At 40.0% G+C, this 23,681-nt stretch overlaps 1 protein-coding gene across 3 annotated transcripts in view; it reads left to right on the top strand.

The window, feature by feature from the left end:
- GLRA2 (glycine receptor alpha 2) overlaps positions 1-23,681 on the top strand; it is a 179,559-nt gene that overhangs the window by 140,341 nt on the left and 15,537 nt on the right. For all 3 annotated transcript variants that reach the window (XM_006759065.2, XM_006759066.2, XM_015560871.1), the window contains one exon: positions 2,292-2,441. In XM_006759065.2, coding sequence (XP_006759128.1) covers positions 2,292-2,441 — 150 coding nt within the window. The remainder of the gene's footprint in view (positions 1-2,291; positions 2,442-23,681) is intronic.

The raw sequence follows: 23,681 nt of genomic DNA, 5'->3' as shown, positions 1-23,681 counted from the left end.
CATAAATATACAGTCAAATACTTGAGAGGAAAGATTTTCACAGCCCCCAAATTTATAGTACCAAAAAATAAAACTAAAAATTACCTAAATGTCTTATAATACAGAATGATTAATCATGATATGGACCATTATGCAAGCATTGGAAATTATGTTTTAGAAGAAAGTTAAATGGCATAGGAAATGCTCACTATAAAGGTCAAGGGAAAATGCAAGAAACAAACTGTATAATCCCGCTAATGTGTTTGTGTGTGACCAGAAAGAAAATTCACTAGTCAGACTGAGATCCAATTACAATCTTGGCTCTGCCACTTATTAACTTTGTGACCTCAGGTAATAATTTAATCCCTCTGTACCCCAGTTTCCTTATCAGAAATGGGGGAAATATAGTTGTTGTGATGGTTAGAAAATTAATACACGTAAAATATTTAAAACTAAATGCACGGTGCACAAAATTAGTGCACTGGTAGGGTCCCTAGGCCTGGCCAGCAATCAGGGCCAGCCAGGGCCTTCCTTTGTTCTGCGCTGCCCCCTGGTGGTCTACACACGTCATGGTGAGCCATCAAACTCCCAGTCTCCCAGTCAAACTCCTGGTCTCCCGGTTGAACTCCCAAGGGGACACTTTGCATATTAGCCATATATATATATATTGGTAGTAATAACTCAGTGTTAGTTATAAAAAAAAAAACAACAATAACAAGAAAATCTATTTATATGTTTATAGCAACACAATTTACAATAACCAAGATTTGGAAACAACCTAAGCGCCCATTAGCAGATGAGTGCATTAAAAAACCCTGGTACATCTACACAATGGAATACTATGCAGCTGTAAAAAAGAATTCTTACCATTTGCAATATTATGGATGGAACTGGAGAGCATTATGCTAAGTGAAATAAACCAGTCAGAGAAAGAAATATATCACATGATCTCATTCATTAGTGGAATATAATGAACAACATAAATTGATGAACAAAAATAGATCCAGAGACATAGAAGCACCAAACAGTCCATCAATCTTCAGAGGGAAGGCAGGGGAGGGTGGGGATAGGGGCTAAGAGAGCAACCAAAGGACTTGTGTGCATGCATATAAGCATAACCAATGGACACAGACACTGGGGGTGGGGCATATGCTGGAGGGTTGAGGTGGCCAATGGGGGAAAAAAGGAGACATATGTAATACGGTATGTAATACTTTAAACAATAAAGAATTTTTTTAAATAAGGTAAAAAAACAAACAAAAAAACAGGACTAGATAGTACACATTCAGCTGGCAGTTTTATAAGCATCTTTTCAAGTCTAGTGTCCAATATACTACAACTTTTATCTAGTTATTTTCACCCTTACATTTAACAAATAATTGAAACTTAAGTGATATGAGGGGCACTTTCCATTGCAAGTAAAAAGTACTTTTCTTGAGAATCTGCTTTATTAAATTGTAAGATGTACTAAATACTCAAACAACCACTAAAGGGTTATAAAAGTGTTCTTTTTAACCAGATACTTTCCCCAAGGCTAGAGCCCTGATGTTTTATTTTGGTTCAATATCCTTAAATTGTGATAGTCTGAAACTAAGAAATTTGTTTTCATGCCAGTTAGGGTCAACAGATGGATAAAATTTTAAAATTGCTTTTTAAAAGGCCCAAGACCATAGTTTATTTCTCATCCAAGTTATGGAATGTCTTAATGATACAGTGGGGCCTTGACTTACAAGTTTAATTCGTTCCGTGATGGAGCTCGTAACTCAAATTACTCATATGTCAAATCAAAAAGTGAACGAGTGAGACACGTGATGCTGGGCTGATGTTGTGGCGTTCACTGTGACATTCGCTGCACCAACTAGCGGTGAGGTATCTGAAGCTGGCTCGTAACCCAAATTTTAGCTCACAACTCAAAGCAAAAAATCGGCTGAGAGACGGCTCATATCTCGAAAAACTCGTTAGTCGGGACACTCGTAAGTCAAGACCCCATTGTATTTGTTTTTAAATGTTAAGAAAAAAAAAATAGAAGAGAATGAGCAGTTTCGAGAATAGTGTCCACTCTATTTTCCTCAAAGTTTTGGTTTTATGTCACTTTTCTTCATTATGAAAATTCTTTGGAGCTGTTCTCAAGGATAAGGCTACTTGAACAGATGGGCTACACTGAGAAAGATGGAAGAAGGGCTCAGGACATTGTGGGTGGGGTGTGTAACTTCCAATGCTCTGCCCAGCATCCACAAATGAGGCTGTTCTGCTCACAACATTAGGAACAGGGTTCTGCACAAGCTGTCATGGACTCTATCTGTCTCTCTCAGGTCTCCTATGTCAAAGCGATTGACATCTGGATGGCAGTGTGTCTTCTGTTCGTGTTTGCTGCCTTACTGGAATACGCAGCAGTGAACTTTGTCTCCAGGCAACACAAGGAGTTCCTGCGGCTCCGAAGACGACAGAAGAGGCAGAATAAGGTACAGTTGAGCCTCAGGCAGCTAGTCAGGTAGTGCTTGAGGTCGTGAACCAGACAATATAATTCAGAAAACACAAGAACATATAATAAGCAAGAAACTAAGGTTAATTTTTGTTCTGCTCTGCCCTACTATACTGAATTACTGCTCAGGTTAGTGATTTACAACTGGGGCAAGGTTGTCACACTTAGCAAATAAAAAGAACCGCCAACACGTGACGCTTCCCCGCGCGGTAGCAGGCGTTCTGGTTACCAAAAGGCAGGTACAGTGAGCTGAACCTCGTTTCTCGAACTTGATGCTTTCCGAGAGGCTGTCTGAAAACCGAATCATTTTCCCCCCATTAGAAATCATGTAAGTTGAATTAATCCATTCCAGACCCCCAAATGATTCCCTGTTTTATTTAACCTTTCTTATATATAGTACATGTCTGGTGTACTGTTTAATCTATAAATAAACACTTGTGTGTGTTTTTAATTTATTGAACCACCCCTTACTAGCCTTAACAAATTACTTTCAGCACTTGTGCCAGGGGTGTCTTTCGGGTAAGGTTACAGCATCTTTGCTTGTTCACATGTCATTGCCTCTGAAATGCTGTCACAGGGCTAATTGCTTTTCCTTTATCCAAATCAACAACAGTTTTTCTACTTCTTCAATTGCCTGTGATCACTGCTTCTTTCTCACCCTTAGCAATATTAGCACTCTTGAATGCCTCTCTAGGTTTTAAAATTATGCTAATATTCTATTTCACCAACAGCAAAAGCATTCTCTCCTTTGTTGTCTGAGAGATGCTTTTTGTCATGCTGAGGTATCACCATGAGAGGGTTATCAGCTCAAAAACTGAAGTTTTGTTCCACAACCTAGACATTTTTTCTGTGAACAACTTGGTCGAAAACCAAATTGTTCGAGATGGGAGACGTTCAAGAACTGAGACTTGACTGTATTAATAAATTATTCATTGTTTATCTGAAATTCAAATTTAACTAGGAGCCCCGTGTTTTAGCTGACAACTCTGACTGGAGATATATACTTAATCTGACAAAATTACTTTAAAATCTTGTTTTGAACATTGATAATTGTATGTATGTGTATGTGGAACTTTGTGGTATAATTTCTTTAACTTTTTCATCAATAACTCTGACTTTACGTAAATAAGGTTCCTACCCATGTTGATTGCAGCTTGATAAATCCAGTCACATGGATTTTATCATCTCAACTTAAACTTTCATGAAAAAACCTGCACTTTATCCAGGGGACTGAGCTTTGAAATACATGGCTCAAAATATCCAATTCAGTGGTTCTCAAACAACTTGCCTGCATGTTAGATAAGCCCAGGGATGTTTCAAAAGTCCCAAACCTTGTCCACGCCCCATACCAAGTAAATTCCAGTTTTGGGATGGAGCACAGCATGCAGTATTTCTGAAGCACCCTCCCCGCCCCAGTAACTGCAGTGTGTGAACACCTCTGAGAAGCACCGCTCTGGATTATAAGCCAATTTTATATAGGACAACAGAAGGCTCGCACTTGTTTTCAGTTTCAGATTCTGGGACAGAAACATGCCCTTTGGTATGGAGAACGCTAGTGCCTGTGGTAATATCACTAGCAAACTAAAATTAAAATTCTATATACAGGAGATAAGAGATAGTTTTCAAAATCCGCCCCCTCCCGCCCCCAATCAATGAATTAAACCTGCTGGTAAAGCCATAATTATATGCTACCCCATCAGAGCAAAACCAAAATGTTTCATTGTCAAGCTTAAGGCTTCCAGGGCTAGATGTAAAATTAAGCATCTGTTATGGTTTACATGTTGCTTCGGCTGTGGAGCTTATATGTGTATGAGCTCACTGAGTCCCACCTGCATCTACAAAATGTTTCCTGCACATACTCTGGACTCGTATCCTGCTGGCTGTCATGTCTCTCTCTTCCCTACCTCTCAGGAATATTCTTTTCTGCCACAGCCTAAGGAAACACACACACACACACACACACACACACACACACACACACCACACACACACACACACACACACAATTTCTGTACATTGTTGAATATCAAGCCCTTCTCAATTTTCTCCTCCCTACCTCCCTGTGATAACCATTTCTTCAACCTTATCCACAGGAGTCTAGCACAGTGACACAAGTTTGATGTCACTTGTGCTACCCAGGAAATTTTATTAGAATGTGAGGATATTTCAGCACATAAGCAGTATTCTCAGAATTCCCTGGCATAGCATAGTAGGTGGCCATTGACTGCATGTTCTCCTAGACCAGAGATAGAAAATTAGTTTCATTTTGCTTCTCATATCTGAATAATTGAAATGCTATGGGGAGGTATCTTAGGCTGTATCTGTACCTAATCTTATTATAAGAATCACCTGGAGTGCTTGTTAAAAGTACAGATTCTTGTGTTCCACGCTCAACCTTATGAATCAGAGTCTACAGGAAGGTCACTAAATTACTGTGGTATTTTTCACAAGAGTCCTGGTGAGTCTTATTATGATAAAGTTAGTTTCGGGAAAGTTGAACAGTATTAGAGCAGGGAGTAGCAAATGAGAAAGGCAAAGCAGTAGAAGATGAGGTTGGAGAAATAGCTAATTTCAGGTTCATATAGGACTTTGCAGATCAGTGTAAAGGAATGATTTTTATTCTAACTGATAAAAATACATTGGTTAGTTTCAACATACCAAGTGTCAGGTTATTGCATAGATAGTCTGTGGGGGCAAGAGTAGAGCAGCAAATCAGTTAGGAGGCCATTGTAGAAATATAGATGAAAGATGTTGGTGGCTTTGACTATGGTGTTGGTCATGAGCATAGAACCAAGAGGTCAGATTCAAGATTCATGCATTCATTCTACAAATATTTGCTTCCTACTCTGTGCCAGGCAATGTCTGCAGCCTTAGAATACATTGTTGAATAGGACAAAGTGCAATTCCTTGATGAAAATTACATTGTAGTGGTTTATCCTTTGGAGGCAAAACCAATAGGTCATGCTGATGCATTTGATGTGGGAAGGTGAGGAAAAGAACAATATGGCTCAGATTTTTGGATTAAGCAACTGTGTGGGCAGTGTTACTATTTAGGATGGGGACTATTGTGACAGAAGCAGATTTGGGATAGAACTCAAAAGTCATATTTTGATGCTGTTAAATTTAGATGCCTGTGAGACATGCCAGTAGAGTTGTCAAGTAATTAAATATATGTAGCATCTCTAAGGAGTCTCTCTTTAATGTCCACCACTATCAGCCATCTCAAGTATCCTCCTTGCTCCTCATTGTGATGCCTGAACAATCATCTCCATTTCCTCCTTCCTCAAACCCAGCTCCATTGGAGCCTCTGAAGTTCAGGTCTTTCAACTTCATTGCTGATTTCCCCTATCACTGCTATTATCTATCAGCCTCCAGCCACATTCCTTATTACTGACTTCAGCACCGTTTTCACTATCAACCCAACACTCTTATTAACTTTACCTTTCCTGGAGGGTCTTTAATATCCATATAAATAACTGAGCCCAGCATTGGCTTCCCAATTCCTGGACTGCCTTGGTGTCTATTTTTCCTGTATTCACCCTTAGCTATATACTCACATGGTTATAATCACTGCCTTGTTTTCTTTAAAAAATATTTGAGAAATCCAAGCTTATATGGTTTATATGGAGATGTTCCTCAATTTGACTGTGCATCTCAAAAGGGATATTCAAAATATGAAGTTTAATTAACAAAGTTAAGGTTTGAGGGAATGATGGAAAGCAAAACAAATCATGCTTGACCTTTGCAGTCAAGGCAGTTATTGTCATTAACGATTAAATTTGGGGGGGAAAAAGAGAGAGAAGGAGACATTTCCAATTATTTGTCCCTTAGGAAATGGCATCTTTTTCTCTAAGGTAGCGCTTTTAAAGTTTTCTGAGTCTGAACCATGGTAAGAAAAAAATGGTAACAAGAGCTAACACTGCTTGAATGCTTGCCATATGCCAGACACTTTTCCAGGCACTTCCCATCACAGTACCTGACTTAATCCCCAACAACTGTGTGAGTAGCGTGATCATACAGCCTAATTTACCATGGCACATCCCGGTTTTGCCTATTTTCCTGATGCCTTGTGTGATTTAGCATTTGTCCTGGATTATTCATTTTAAACCAATCACTTATTAACACTTGCATTAAAATAAACTGAGATGGGTTTTTCAACCTCCACTTTGTACATCTGGTTTCTGTCATGCTGTGATCTTCTGGGGTGGAAATATACATATGCAGTGCACAAGTTCTCACTTTAATGTGTGCTGAAATGTAGAAAATAACTATAATTGTCCTTGGCCTCTGGCTCTTTCCAGAGCAATGTCATAACTGATACTCTTTCCAGTATAGATCAAAAGGGCTTGCTGATAAAATGAAGTACACTCAGACACAAGAGGCTGGGGATAAATAATTCTTTTTCTTGGTCTCTGTCAACAGTGGGACTTCCCTGTCCTGCTGGTCACCTCAGGTACCAGCTTTGGTCCATGATAGAGCATGCAAAATCCATTAAACCACTAGCCTACCACTTGGTGGGGTCAGTGAAAAACATGGAAAATTCCATGAACATGAAACAAAATAGAGGCTAAACAGCCTTGCTATTGAACATCTGAATGTTTATGATTGAATGGTTTTGTCATTTTTGCATGATATAAATCTGTAACTCTTTTACTGTTTGATAATGCTTTTTAGTTTTGCAATAATTAACATTATAAAGCTGTACTGCCTGTTAGTGACACTTTCCACTATCAAAATTGTCCTTGTTTGGATAAAGTAAGTGGCCATCCTGCCAAAAATGAAGGCAGTGTTCTTATCTACATTTTACAGATGAGGAAACTAAAGCAAAGGCAGGTTAAGTAAAATGCCCAAAGCCACACATGCAGGCAGTCTGGCTCCAGCATGTCCCTTACCATAACTGCTGCTGCTCTGAGCTCACATTTTACATCTTACATTACTATGATCCATTGTCTCTCTCTCTCTCTCTCTCTCTCTCTCTCTCTCTCTCTCTCTCTCACACACACACACACACACACACGAAACACCTCTAATGCACTCTAATATTCTATATTCTGTGTGTTTTTTTTAAATGGCCATCAGGGATGAGCCTAGGGTAAGGCAAGTGAGGTAAGACACACAAATGCAGGGTCAGATCCTGTTTTTATTTAAAATCGATATTTCCTCATCATGAATTTTTGCATTAATGATGATTTTTTTTTAAATATTGCATTAAATATTTATCTGGAGTACTGGGGTTTTGACATCTATTAAATTTTGCACCTTGTCCTAGTTCCAGCCCAGCTGGTCATGATCCACTGAATTTTCACAGACCCTAACAAGTTGTGGCCTAAGTTAAAAAAACAACAACACACAAAATCAAACACCACCACCACCAACAACAACAACATTTAAAAATGTTTACTATTCCCAATGAAAAAAGTCAACTCTAACTTTCTACTGGGAGACTGACTTCCACAATACAACACAGGTTGATTCTTTAGCGGGTATTAGTAAAACCAAGAGCCGATTATTTCCACAAATGACATTGGCATTCAGATTTATTTAAGGAAGATATTTATTGAGAAAACACCATTACACTTACATGCATGAGAAGAGTGCCGGGTGTTTACTGAACAATCAAGTTATGAAACAGGGTCACTTTCAAGGAGGGGCCAGGCAACTTGAGACTCAGTGCATTTACTTTGATTATCTTTTCCACATCTCAAAAAGCAATCACTGTCAATTTTATCAAAATAGTGTTTCTCAGAATCAATCAAGTCCAGATGTCACTGATAAAACTTGCAAATCCCTATGGTTTGGCCAACCTCAGCTTACTAGAAGCTGATGCCCCAGGTCTATGTGGTAAAATCCTATTTTTATGTTTTCTCCTCAGCTCCAATAAGAAGTTCTCATCCCGTGTGATGCTATTGCAACTTCCCCAGAAGAACTTTAAAGCCTCACATGCCTTTCTCCTTTTCCTTTTATATCTGGCCACACCCTATCTGGCTTCTGGCAGTGTGCCTGATTTCAGGCAGTTCCAGCGGCTCAGGTAGCCTGTCTTTATTTTCAGTGACTAAACAGACATTGTGGCTTCTTGAGAACGTGGTTATGACTTTTAGGCCACCTAGTGATAAGCCACCATTTAAAAAGATTGATGTTAACGTACTGCTTAAACTTCGATCTCCTATCTTTGGCTTTCTAATTCCTGGACTGCCTTAATGGGAAGAAAATATGAGCCCTCTTAGCCTGATTAGACAATAGGTTAAGGAAGGGAGAACCTGATCAAAATGTCTTGGGTGATGATAACTTGGGGAAAGCAGGAATTCAATACTCATTTTTTTTGCATTATTTTCTTTCCCTTTCCCATCCTATTCTATCCTTTAAACCTTAGCTAAATTGTTGATTCTTCAAAAGATAATTTCTTGATCCTACATAGGCTGAAATAATCCCACTCTTTCAAGCACCCACAGTACCTAATTTGTTCCTATTTATAACTTCTGTTACTTCTATTTGTTGTACATGAATATAAAATTGAAATGGTATTGGGAGATATTATTTAGGACACTTGACCTATTAATACCTGAATCCTGCTTTCAACAGATCATCTTCCCATTGACCTGTGGGAGGGAAATAAACTTAAAAGGACAACAAAATACCTTATTTTTATGAAGATGTCAGCCTCAAACCCCAGTGTAATAGAGGAAACTAACTTAGAAGAAGCCCCTGTCCCTCCACTTGGTAGGTCCAGAAGCCCTGAACTATTTTCTTCCTAATATTCCAAGGGGACACCAGATCCCAATGATAAAGATAAGAGGACAAGGACCCAGACCAAATGGTCACCTGGGAGTGGCTTATTTAAATGCATGGGGTCCTGGAATATCCCCAGTTAGACTGGCACTCCTCCTCCTTAGGGGTAAAAATCTCCTCCTCTCTTCCTGGAGACATCCCTCAAACATTTCAGGATGGTGAGCTGGCAGGTAGTCTCAATTCTTCTGTATAAATAGAACTAGTCCTTCCTACGATGTGGCTTACAGCCCTCAGCACACTGGTGACCCTTTCTCTAGTTTGCTAGTGAACATCTTGAAGTATGACTTACAGAATCTGAAAGATAGTTACATGATCAACATGTAACACAGATGAGTAGTAACATCCCCTGCCTTTATGTGTAATTTTTAACAGAGCATTAAATTACAGTATTGCTTTTAAGTACTCATATTCCACTATTTGCTCATTCTGACCTTGCTAATACTTGTTAATTTCCAAAGTCTTTTTGTCCTATTATTAATATGATTGGCTATATTAACATGCTTGTGGGGTTTTTTTTTCTAACCTAAATAAAGGACTATATTTATTCCTGTAAATTCTCCCCTCATTATATTTGGCCCATGTTCTAGATTGTATAAATTTTTCTGATACTGATTTAGAAAAGTACTAGCTTTGTAACATTGACAAATAGGTGTTAACATCCTTCAGCCAAAGATCACAAGAATCAAGCTCGCATATAGTTAAACAAGTTGCGTTTACTACTCTTTGTAGTGTGAAATAAGGCACACCATTGGGATCCATGGAGAGGGTGCCTCTGTAAACTGGGTGATTTAAGAGGAAAGTCTAAGGAAGCAGGGGTTTGCTCTAGATTGGATGCTGTCAAAAAGCAGGGAATATTCTAAGACTGGGTATCTCAAGGGGGTAGACTAGATAGACTGAGGAGAAAACTATAATTTGTGAATAAGCAGCACTCATTTTAACCAAAAGGAAGATGTTTAGCATTTTGTGGATGGCATAGTGACCTTGTTTTTTGCCTGTGCTTGGACAAAATTATGAAGTGGCCTTGTTGTGTTTCACTTTACCATGGTCACAGATTAATCTTGTCTGAGGTTTGTAGTCTGTGAGATGACTTGAAATTTTGGAACTGTGGTTTTCACCTCCTAAAATGAGAGGTTAAGCTATAAAAATTAAAATGGAAGCTCTATCATTTACCAGTTCTGTGACCTCGGCAGGTTACTTAAAAAACACCTCCCTGTGCCTCAGTTTTCTCATCTGTAAAATGGAGTTAACAGTATTCACCTCAAAGAATTGTGGTGAGAATATGAGTCCCATGGATAAAGCTCATAGAATAGGCCCTGGCACATGGAATGGAAAGTTCCATGTTTAGTGATTGCTCATTTTAGTATGTACTTTTTCCACCAGAAAAGTATGTAGCAGACTCCGGGACACAAAGCTTTTGTTCAATTTATTGGGGAACATGTTCTACAAATTAAAATCAAGTACATTAGAATAACTGCAATAGGCTGCCTACATACATCGTCCCCTATTTTTACTCCTCTTTTTTCCACAAAGAGAAATTAGATTGCACAGCAAGATGTGACCCATGTGCAACTATTTTTATAATCATAGGATTGAAATAATGAGTTCGTGCTTTTACTCTACAGCATCTAAACAACAGAAGTGGGAAGAATTAGGGGCAAGCTGAAATCTCATTTTACCTCTCACTGATTCTGACTTTGGCTGATGTACATCTTAAGTACAAGAACACTTTTCCCAAAAGTAGAAAACCCATTAAGACCCTTCCAACTCAATTAGACTGTAAACTGACTTTGAAAGAAGGCTGTTGAAATGCAGATGTCACTACCACTAAGTCTAATCAACCAAACAAATCTAAGCAAATGAGGAACCCACAGAACTATAATCAAAGGAGAGTCAAGCTTTGAGAATCTTGCTAAAAGTCTTTCACTTTTTTCTCTTCTTTTCCAAACACTTAGAGCAGTGGTTCTTAACCTGGGTGATTCTGCCCAACAAGGGACATGGAGCAAGATATGTTTTGTTGTCACATCTAGCGGGGGTGCTACTGGCATCTAGTGGGTAGAGGCCAGGGATGGCGCTAAACATCCTACCAAGGACAGCCCCCACCACAAACAATTATTAGCCCCAAATGTTGATAGTGCTACCATGGAGAAAAACCTCGTTTATAACATTGTTAGGCTATACTTCTCAATATGCAATTGTCTTATTTTGATTCTTGTATGCAAATTGTATCTCCCTTGCAAACACTGCTCACTAAGCCAGGAGAATGCTTTCAGTTCTGCTGACCTCAGTCAGAGTCCATTCCTGCACGATTCATATGTAGGTAGAGCCCATTGGGTGATGGCCAGTCATCTTTCTCTTACATTAGAAAAAGGCAAATTCTATCCAGCAGCCTATCTTTGAAAATTTGATTTATTTATTCAAATTCACACTCAACTGAGTACAAACGAAAACTAAATCTGATTGGCTTCATTCATTAAGTAAAGACATAAATCATGTGGATATACACACCATGTGCCCTACCTATGATCTCTGATGTTATACATAGCTTCATGCATAAAGTAAGGCAGAGCCCAAATCTGGGAAATATTAGGTTCAGACTCTGAATTAATATCCAGATTCTGGGAGAGGAAGATGTTTGTATGTGTGTAGGAAAAATTACATTCTTTATCACACCTATTTAGGGAATACATTTGTGGTGTGAAGAGTCATAATGAAAGCTTATTTTTAGTATTGACACCTAAACATGTGCGATTGAACAGGCACACACAATGATGTTTAGTGTTAAAGAAAAAGGGAAGGCAGTAGAACAGTGTTAAATAAGAGAGAACAACAATTTCATCCATCCCAGAAAGAACCCAGTAGGCATTTTATGTTGGGTTGGTTACTAATACTGGGAGAATGCACATAAGAATCCTCACTAGTTAGACTAGCAATAAATACAGGAACTGAGACTATCAATAACAAGTGCCCTTGTCCAGTTGCAGACTGCAACAGCCAAAAGACTGGCACTGCTGCATGGACTACATCTTGATCTTTCTATTCTAGATCAATACTTCCCAAAGTGGCACACATGAGAATCACCTAGAGGCCTAGGTAAAACACAGATTCATATGCCCCAGCACAAGAAAGTCTGATTCAGTAGGTCAGAGCCTGAGACTTGACTTTTCCAACAAGCAGGTGCCAGGTGATGATGATGCCGTTAGTCCAGAGAACCACACTTTGATTAGCGAGGGTCCAGAGGACTCCTAAAATGTGGCCTTCAGTGAAAACAGTGCTATGATTGCTTCAGACCTTTGCTATAAATGTGTCCATAGTCATGTCCAAGACATTAACCACAATGATTCCACGGTGGGAAACTAGCCATTGAAGGATTAACAAAGAGAAAAGAAGGTACTCTTTAAAGACATTTTTTATAGACTGGAAATCCTTACAGATGTTCTTCCTTGTCCTTAGAAAGGCAACTCCATAATCTTAGCATTTTTCTCTTTCAAGAAGAATACAGTGAAACGGCATGTGCTCTCTTTTTTCATTTAGCATTTTTTCATATTCTGCCACATGTTTGCACAAGGTGTTTAAAGAGGATTTCATAGATCATTAATTAAGGTAACAACTGTTTCCTTAGCAAGCAGGATGTTGAAGGGTAGTAACTTCTTCTCCAGGGAGTCAAAGGCATGTTTGTTTGTGTTTTGTCTTAAAGGTTGAGGGGTTTAGATGAGGCTTTAACAGACCTGTGCAGATTAGGAATTCAGACTTAATTGTAAAATCCAGCAAGAATAAATAAATGTCATGGTACTTTGTAATTGCCCTATACCACCAGGATAGAAAGCTGGTGCTTGTCAGGGACATTGTGGCCTGAAATATTTTTAAGGTGTTTTTCTTCCAAACTTGTTCCATTTTGCTAGGTATTAGGACAGACTGTTATTTTGGGGCTTGCGATATGCAAAGTAATTTGCAGAAACAGCCTTGCAAATGAAATCCCTATCTTTTTAGTGTATCTCTCTATTTCCTCCTTCCATCTCAGGCTATTTCCCATTATCTCTATTTTCTTACAACCTTCCTTCCTACTTCAGTGGTTCTCAACCTTCTGGCCCTTTAAATACAGTTCCTCATGTTGTGACCCAACCATAAAATTATTTTCGTTGCTACTTCATAACTGTCATGTTGCTACTGTTAGGAATTGTCATGTAAATATCTGATATGCAGGATGGTCTTAGGCGACCCCTGTGAAAGGGTCGTTTGACCGCCAAAGGGGTCGCAACTCACAGGTTGAGAACTGCTGTGCTCGATCATACTTTTCTGTCTCTAATTTTCACCTTTTCTTTACTCTCAATCTCATCACTTTAGACTATCTCATTTCATTCATTCATGTATTCATTCATGCATGCATATATGCAGTGTAAATCTACTGCACAGCTACTACATGTCATACACAGTATATTTGGCTCTTGGGAACACACTAAAGGGACGCTGTGGTAAACACTGTTGATGCCCCACCTACTAATATATCCCTGTGGCAGTCGTTGTTTCTACATAGGGGTGCATACATTCTCTCTGATTGGTGATTCAGGCCTCTTAGGATATATTCCTAGAAGTGTGATCATTGGGTCAAATGGCAGTTTCATTTTTAATTTTTTTGAGGAAACTCCACACTGTTTTCCACAGTGGCTGTACCAGTCTGCATTCCCACCAGCAGTGTACTAGGGTTCCTTTCTCTCCACATTCCTACCAGCACTTGTTTGTTGATTTATTGATGGCTATCCATTTACCATTGCAACAACAACAAAAATTAAGATACTTAGGAATAAACTTAACCAAGGAGGTAGAAGACCTGTACCCGGAAAACTGTAGAACATTGCAAAAAGAGATAGAAGAAGATATAAACAAGTGGAACAATATACCGGGTTCATGGATTCAGCATCATTAAAATGTCCATACTACCCAAAGCAATATATAGATTCAATGCAATACCTATTAAAATACCAAAGACATACTTCACAGATCTAGAACAAACACTCCAAAAATTTATAAAGAAGACTCCAAATAGCCGCAGGAATCTTTAGAAAGAAGAACAAAGTTGGACAGATCACAATACCAGATATCAAGTTATACTACAAAGCCACTATACTCAAAACTGCCTGGTACTGACACAAGAACAGGCATATAAGTCAATGGAACAGAACAGAGACCCCCAAAACAGAAATCAACCCACGCCATTATGCTCAATTAATATTCGACAAAGGAGGAAGAGGCATACAATTGAGTAAATACAGTCTCTTCAATAAATGGTGTTGGGAAAATTGGGCAAATACATGTAAAAAAGTAACTAGATCACCAACTTACACCATACACAAGAATACACTCAAAATGGATAAAAGATCTAAATGTAAGTCATGAAACCATAATAATCTTAGAAGAAACCATAGGCAGCAAAATATCAGACATCTCATGTAGCAAAATTTTCACTGATTAAACACACTTTTAATTGCCTAGTTAATCTATAATTACCCGAAAGCCGTCCCTACACACACATGCTAGTTCATCTTTTGGTAATTTTGCTGGAATTACCTTTCCAAATCTGGGATACATACTATGACCTTAGCAAAGCTTGTCAAACAATCAAAAATACAAAAATGCTTTTGTGGTTCAAATTAATTTGCAATAACAAATGCTTCTTATCATTGCTATAACATCACTACAACTTTAGTGCTTTAAAAGAAGACAAAATTAGGTCGGAAATTCAATACAGAACTCATTGGGCAAAAATCAAGGTGTCTGCAAGGTTAAATTGCTTCTGGAGGCTTATGGGGTTTCTTGGAATTTGGGGGCTGATCCAGGAAAAAGATATACTCACCACACAACAAGCTGTAGGGGAGGGGCTTGGGCAGGGTTGCATGAGAGGAAGTCCCTCAGAGCATGAGATGGTCCAGAGGCTTACAACAAAGAGCTACCACCCAGAGGGGAGAGAATATCAAAGAGGAGACTTACCTCTCTAGGTGACGTTGTTCAGCAGTACACAGTGAGTGTCAGAGAGCTCCAAAGGGTAACAGCAGCTTGAGGTCTTATACCCGCAAGGCAGATGCTGGGCCTAGTTCCATAAAGTATACAAAGTAGGCAGGCTCTAAATGGCTAAAAGTCTGCTTGTTTGGGCCATTTAAAAAATTATCCTACATGGCCTTGGCAAGCGGTGCTCAGTGGTTAGAGCATTAGCCTGTGCACCAGAGGGTCTCCAGTTTGATTCCCGTCAAGGGCAGGTACCTGGGTTGCAGGTCCAATCCCGGCCCCCAGTCAGGGTGCTTGTGGGAGGCAACCAACCGATGTCTCTCTCTCACATCCATGTTTCTGTTTTTTTCTCTCTCTCCCTCTCCCCTCCTCCCCTCTCTGTCTAAACATCAATGGGAAAGAAATCCTCAGGCGAGGATTAAAAAATAAAAAATTATCCAACATGTGAAATTTGAGTTAGGTGCCACCATGGTTTTGAGCTAGCAGGTTTCAGCCAGCAGTGAGGAAATAAACAACCAATACACAATGGTCAATGTTATCTCATTTCTGTAACAAGGTTCCAGTGAAGAGTCTGATTTCTTACCTTTTCCAACTTCTAGAGGCCACGCCCATTCCTTGACTTCCAGATCCCTTTCTCCCTCTTCAAAGCAGGCGATGTTGCCTCTCTCTGACCCTTCTTCCATAGTCGAGTCTCCCTCTGACTACAGCTGAGAAAGAGTCTCCACTTACAGAGCCATATTATGAAATCTGGGCTCACCTGGATAATCCAGGGCTTTCTCCCCATCTCTAGTCCCTTCAGTTAATCACACCTGCAAACTCCCTTTGCTCTGGTAAATAACATATTCACAGGTTCCTGGGATTAGGACACCAACACCTTTGATAGCCATTATTCTATTACACACAGCAATGGTTTCCTGTGACCATCTGAGTATCTGTAGGCCACTCTAGTATGCTCCATGCATACTTGAGGCAAGCCAGAAGTGCCAGAAGGTAAATGCCCCAAGGGTGACCCTCAACCAATGAGTTAGGGGTTTGGTGGCCTAATACCCCGAGCATTCACACCCCTTAGTAGGTCAAGTCTGAGTCTCAGAGATTTGAGCCATATTTGCCAACAGTGGTAATCCGCTGATCATCCATGCACCCTTTATAGCCTTTCCTCCCTTCTCTGTCCCATGTCCTCTCTCCCTCACCGCACTTCTGATACTGCTCTCCAAATAAACTACTTGCACACCAACCTTTGTCTTGGTGTTGGTGCAGCGGTTCTCAACCTGTGGGTCATGACTCTTGCACAGGGGTCGCCTAAGATGATTGGAAAACACATATATAATTACATATTGTTTTTGTGATTAATCACTATGCTTTAATTATGTTCAATTTGTAACAATGACATTGGAGGTCACCACAACATGAGGAACTGTATTAAAGGGTCGCAGCTTTAGGAAGGTTGAGAACCACTGTGAGAGAACAAAATCAAACTGAAGTGCAATGCCTCCTGGGCCAGGGGCCTCATGACAATCATGGTGCCATTTAAACCCATCCTCTGCCTCCTCACGAAATACCAAGCAGATCCCAGGGTACCTTTTATGTCTAAAGTGTGGGAAAGGGGGGCTAAATGTACAGAAGAAGCAGCAATGCCATCCTTGAAGACAGAATATTACTTTCTTCAAATTACAGATAAAAATGAATTTTATTTACTGCAACTTCCAGTTGGTATTGCTAAAATATTTTTGTGCTACTGGGTTTTCCAAACAACTTGACAGGTTTCATAATACAACCTTCAGCTCTATGATGGCAGATATCTTAAGCCTTCTCCTTCAACTGCCCAGCTCTTAATTCCTTTAGAATTCTTCATGGTGACACAAACTGTGGTTATCCTATATAATAAAAGGGTAATATGCAAATAGACCGAATGGTGAAATAACCGGTTGCTATGATGCACACTGACCACCAGCAATGTCGTGCACCAGGCCTCTATTTTCAATATAACTGGACTCCTAAAAAGATCAAACTGAATAAGAGAAGTCTGGTGCTTCCCTGATATTACATTAAAGAGATACAGGTTTGCCTAGTCACAGTATTAATTTGTCTTCTATCAATATCATTCTTGTTTGTAACAAGCTCATGTGGGAACAAAACATTTAAGTCAGTGGTTCTCAACCTTCTGGCCCTTTAAATACAGTTCCTCATGTTGTAGCCCAACCATAAAATTATTTTCGTTGCTACTTCATAACTGTAATGTTGCTACTGTTATGAATCGTAATGTAAATGTCTGATATGCAGGATGGTCTTAGGCAACCCCTGTGAAAGGGTCATTCGACTGCCAAAGGGGTCGCGACCCACAGGTTGAGAACTGCTGATTTAAGTGAAGCTGGAGTTATTTCCTATCTAATTGATGTATTATTATCATAAGCAAGTGTAACCATTTAGAAAATAAATGTTCCTGGCTCTGTCTAGAAGTAACTATATAGAAATGGCCCCCATTCTCTTAATTTTAACTCTAAGCTGCGGGACAACCCTAGAATTCATTTGTTCAACAAGTATTTTGTAGAATGCTTGATTCGTACAGAGTTCTATTGTAGATAAGAGAGTGAGGATATGAAAACTGCTTGAAACCTGTTCCATGAAGTTTTAGAAATCAATAAGAGAAAAAACTTAAGTGCAAAATGTTTCTAACATAGGGTAGAGAACAATAACCATAATAGTTATAGTTGGAGCCCTGGCTGCACGTTGGAATCAACTGGGAAGTACCTCCAGCTGATGAGGAGGAGCTATTTTTCAAGGAGGAAGTGGCCTTTGTAAACTTCATTTAGTCTTGGAATGTTAACTGTAAATTATCTTAACCTCATTTTGTTATTGTGAATGAATAAATAAAATAGATTTAAATAATTAAACAGGTAATGAAAATTCCACTCTTTAAGGTGGCATTCAATGCTCACCAGAGAATGGCCTCATCCTACTTTGCTGATTATCTATCTTTTGCATCAGATAAACCTGGAGAGCTTCCCACACTAAGACAGTCAAGATAAAAGTGGGAGTCAGTGATATGGAAACCTCCCTCGATGTAAGGCAGTGAGTCTCAAGCAGGGGCTATTTCTCCTGTGCCCTAGAGGGCTTCTGGTGATGTCTGAAGGCATTCTTGGTTCTCACAACTTGGATGGGAAACTGTGTGAGCTAATGGCCTTGAGTGGGTGGAAGCCAGGGAATATTGGTAAACATCCCACAATTTACAGGATACAACACCCTCAGCAAAGGTTACTGAGGTGAGAAATCCTCATCCAAGGGACAGAGACATGCTGTGCACACAGAGGACTGAACTTTTTGAGAGAACATTTTTAAAAGCTTAGCTTCATAATTACAACTTGCTTATGAACAAAAATATCACTCCTGTCAGGAGTTATTAATTAGCGCTAGTATAACCCAAAGGATGGTACAGAGAGAAAAACCTTTAAATTAGAAATTTCCTCTTTAGTTAGTATTTTACTCTAGACAAGCTTCTTTTCTTTACACCAGAGAGTAAAAAAGGGATCCAAAGCCTGGTTCTTTGCACTGGTAGCAGAGGTATGAATTTTGTTGCGTGTATAATTTCATTGCTTTTCAGGAAATTGACATGGGTGTAAACATTAGTAGGCGAAGTTATTGAACGTTTCTACTTCATTTCACTCTGTCTGCTGCTGGATTTATTCCAGAGCAACAAGAGTCACACCAAATGTGAGTCCTTACATTTTCTAAAGACAAGGTAACCCACGAGAGTAACCTTCTCAATCCTGACTGCACATTCTAATCACCTGGAGTCTTTTTAAGATCTCCATGCCCAGACCCCACCCCAGCCCAATTGAGACAGAATATTTGCGGGGATAGAAAAAAATCAAGACAGCTTGATTTTTAAGGCTTCCTGGTTGATTCCAATGTGTGGCCAAGTTTGAGAACCACTTCTGTAGATCCTCCCTTCTTAAAGTATCACTTGGTGACCAGCAGCACCAGCATCACCTGGAGCTTGTTAGAGATAGACTCCCAGGCCCCACCACAGGCCTTGGGAATCAGATTGTGCTTAGGATCTGCATTATGACACAACCCCCACCCTGGGGGACTCACAAGTACACTTGAAGCTTGAGAAGTGCTGCACTAGAGCATATTGCAAATAGTCCACTAAAAATGCATACATATTGCAGTATGCACAGTCTTAAACAAGGTATACTATTAATGCATGTAAAATGTTCCAACGCTCTAAATAAAATGTGTGGGGAGCCGGCACGGCCATGGCATACTCATGCCAGCTCAACCTGGTTCAGTGACCCTGAGTGGGGGCGAAGTAAGGCTTAGAAAAGACAGAGAAGAGAATGAGCTGGGTCCCGGTGGGATGCTGCCTCTCTGATGGACAGCACCAGCGCCCACAAGCCGTGTCTTTATTTTATAGCAGATGCCACGAGGCAAAGTAGGGGCGTGATCAAGATGTTTACAGAATTCTTGTTGGTTTCAATTCTACTCAACCACATGCACCGGAACTCTATCACTCAGGCACGTGGGGCCACATGTTCAGACCATAGGTTCATGCTTACAACTACAGCTGTTGGCTATAATTGTGCTGGGAAGGCTCTACCCTCCAATCAGGGACTTGCACGTGGCAATGAGAGGGCTCTGTCCTCTCCTCAGTACAAGGCTTGAACCTGTCCAAAACACTGTAGCCGCACCCCATAAAAATTAATACCCGTTTGATGAAAAATGTTAAGTTCATCACTATGGTTGCTTGTGTTTTTTTCAGTACATTTTATTTCTTTTTAATTATGAAAGATTTCAACCATACAGAATAATATATTCCTACATTGCTTGTTGTGTTGTTTTCCTTAAAAAGAGAAGCATTATCATTCTAGTGTGGGGAGCCAAATGGGAATCCCATGCAGCACCTTTTCCTGTAACTGAGAGGGTGCCCCTTCAGATCTGTGTTCACATAATAGGGAGGTGATCTCAAATGCCATCCAATAGAATCCACCTTAGTTAACTGAATTGAACTGTGTACACATATTCTAAATATTCAAATGGCTTTATTCTGGAAAGCACAAAATGTTTCAAATTAAAGTCATTTGGCAGTAATATCTGCACAGGGAGTTTATGAGGTTTGCTAAATGTCGTACAGCCAGACCTTACTTAGATGCCTTAATTCATCATAGAATCATCAAATGCCCTTTTACACTTCCTGTGATTAAAAAACAAAGCAAAACATAAAAATCCCTGTCATAAAACCAGCTTTCTTCATCCCAGCCAACTACCCCGTCAACACGTTTCATTACAGCACCCTTTCCTGGAATAATTCTGCCATGTGAATGCCTGTATGTATGTATATATATACTTCAAATCATACAAATAAAGACATGGGAGAGAAGCAGGGCACTGTGAAGTGTTTCAGCCAGGAGTCTAAGTGAATGAATTCAAACCCTGCCTAGTACGATAATTGCTTGGCTATTTGGAGCCATAGTCTAATCACTCTGGTTACTTTCTTCCTCTGTAAAGTGGTCTAATAAAGGCCTTTCTCATGAGATTACTATTAGGAGTAAACAAGATTATGTGTGTGAACACTGGTGCATTGCACACAGCCAACACTCATCAAATACTTCCTTTCACTTCCTGTCACCTGTTTTGTAAAGACCCTCAAGAAAATCTCATAACTCTTCTCAACAGCAAAGCTATTATTCATCTTTCAATCTGAAGAGCCTGTAACATTGTCTGGTACATGCTAGGTACTGTTTGCTGAATGAATTGCTCGTTTCCACTCAGGTCTCATAGCTCAGTGGTCTGAGAGTAGAAAACCCGCCAGCACTAATTCATCAGAAGTCATGCCATTTCTTATACGGAGTGATTTAAATATAGACTCGATGTCTTCTTATGAAGTCAGCCCACTGACATCTAACTTCTAGCACAACGCACAAATCTGCACAAAAATGCACAGCCACCTGGAATAGTAAAATTGAGCTCTTTATGTAAACTTATCTTCTTGTGCTCATATAAAATGTCCTCTGACTCTTTAAAATGATCCTGTGTGTTAGTGTGATTAAGTTAATTGCCCACTAGTGCACAAGAGACCCACAACTATATTGTTAAAATTCAACCTAATACATGCAGGCATTTAGGAGAGAATATAACAAAAAGGTGTGGTTACTGCTAAACAGAGGTGGCAGAAATCAGAAGGAAAGAACCTCCTAAATCAGTAGTTCTCAAGCTTGGCTGCACATTAGAATCACCTGGGAATCTTTTTAAAATCCTGATTCCTGGGCCTCGTCCTCTGGAAATTCAGTTTCTTTGTTACTAATGCTGTGGTCTCACCCCATAACAAACAAACAGAATTTCCGGAGGATGAGGCCCAGGAATCAGGATTTTAAAAAGATTCCCAGGTGATTCTAATGTGCAGCCAAGCTTGAGAACCACTGTCCTAGATGGAGCTATAATTTGAGCTAAGGATGCAGGAAGTCTCAGGGCCGAGCACAATGCCTGGTACACAGATTTCCCAGACTCCCTGTGGAATCCCATCACCTTCTCAAGCATGATGGAGGGGCTGCAATGAGTTTTAACAGAATATCTGACTCTTCCTTCGTCAGGACTCTCCTATGTATTTGGAAGCCTCCCTTTCCAAATTCCCCATGACTAGCACATGCCCGTCATATGGTAAATGCTCAGTAAACAGTTGATGACTGAATATTGACATTAAAGAAATCAGTCAAGACCATTAAACACAGAACTTGTCAAACTGTGTGGTGTGATTGACTTGTGGGCCATAAAGTCAGTTCAGGGGTCACCATCAGTTTTTTGTTTTGTTTTCTTTTGGGTTTTTTTTTTTTTTGCCTTCCCTCGGAGATTTGACCGTCTGACTGATACTTCTCTGTCTCTGTATCTATTTTTGCTCACCAGTTTATGTTGTTATTTATATTCCACAAATGAGTTAGATCATGTGATATTTATCTTTTTCAGACTGGCTTATTTCGCTTAGCACAATGCTCTCCAGGTCCATCCATGCTGTTGCAAATGGTAAGAGTTCTTTCTTTTTTACAGCAGCATAGTATTCCATTGTGTAGATGTATTAGGAAAAAATTAGAAAATATCAGAGTGCAGTCAGCTTTGAAAAAATAAATGCCACTTTGTGAAACTTTGTTTCTGTTAGAGATATTCATGTTTGCAGGAGTGTATATGTATGTGACCTGGTCAGTAATGGAAAATGTTTTCTGCTTTGGGTCATGGGGGGAAAAAGTGCTTTCAGAGTGTATCAGGTGAAGTAAACAAATTCACCTAAGTTTCAATGGTTTAAATGTTCTCAGGTACCTTAAGAGTCAGTTACAGTCCAGTAGCAGGGGGTCCATATTTGGTTGCTGTGATGAAAGGGACAAGAGGCATACCTTGCACCTCACTTAAACTCACTGAGCCACTCATCCTTGCTTTACCAGTCCACCTCCACTCCTCACCCTGCCCCAGACTGGGATGCCCATGACCTGGGTTCACATGCAGTGACCTGTGCTGATAGTGTGGAAGTTGTCATTTTCATCTGGGCATGACATCTGCCTTATAAGGAAGCACATTCTGGGGTGGGGGGAAAGAAAGAAACACCTACCCAGAGATTAAGTCTGTTTCTATAAAAATATATCTTCTTATAACCATACTAGAGGTCTGGTGCATGAAATTCATGCACTGGGGGGTGTCCCTCAGCCCAGCCTGCACCCTCTCCAATCTGGAACTCCTTGGGGGATGATCAGGTTTAGGCCCGATCCCACATCCTTCTCACAATCCAGGACTGCTGGCTCCTAACCAGTTGCCTGCCTGGCTGACTGACACCTAACTGCTCCTCTGCTGGCATGATTGACACCTAACTGCTTCCCTGCCAGCCTGATCACCCCCAACTGCCCTCTCCTGCAGGCCTGGTCACCCCCAACTGCCCTCCCCTGACAGCCATCTTGTGACAATGTGGGGGTGGCCATCTTTGTGATGATGTGGGGGCGGCCATCTTATGGCAGCCATCTTGTGATAACGTGGAAGTAGCCATCTTTGTGGTGGCCATCTTGTGATGACAAGGAGTGGCCATCTTGTGGTGGCCATCTTGTGATGTGAGGGCGTGAGGGTCAATTTGCATATTACCTCTTTATTATATAGAATAAGGTTTCCTCTTTGCCCTGATTATAACTATTGCATTGACATCTTTGAGAAGCAAAAGGAGGCAGACTCCCCATTAAGTGTCAATGCTGCATAGCTTCATGCACTTTCTAAATGAGAAACTCAATTGGTCAACAATTAGGTCAACAGATACTGGTATTATTTTCAAATTGTGCCCAATTTCTGTCTTCTTTGTTTACTGCAATCAATCTTCCCTCTGGGCCTACAGACAAGTTTCTGTCTGAAATGTTAAATCTGGTAACCATAGTAATGAAGTAGGAAGAAGGTAAAATTTTGGAAATGTACTGCA

Source organism: Myotis davidii, unplaced genomic scaffold (assembly GCF_000327345.1).
Source record: "Myotis davidii unplaced genomic scaffold, ASM32734v1 scaffold216, whole genome shotgun sequence".
Lineage (NCBI taxonomy): Eukaryota > Metazoa > Chordata > Mammalia > Chiroptera > Vespertilionidae > Myotis > Myotis davidii.
Note: the sequence above shows the minus strand (reverse complement) of the source record. Positions and strands in the feature narration are given on the sequence as shown.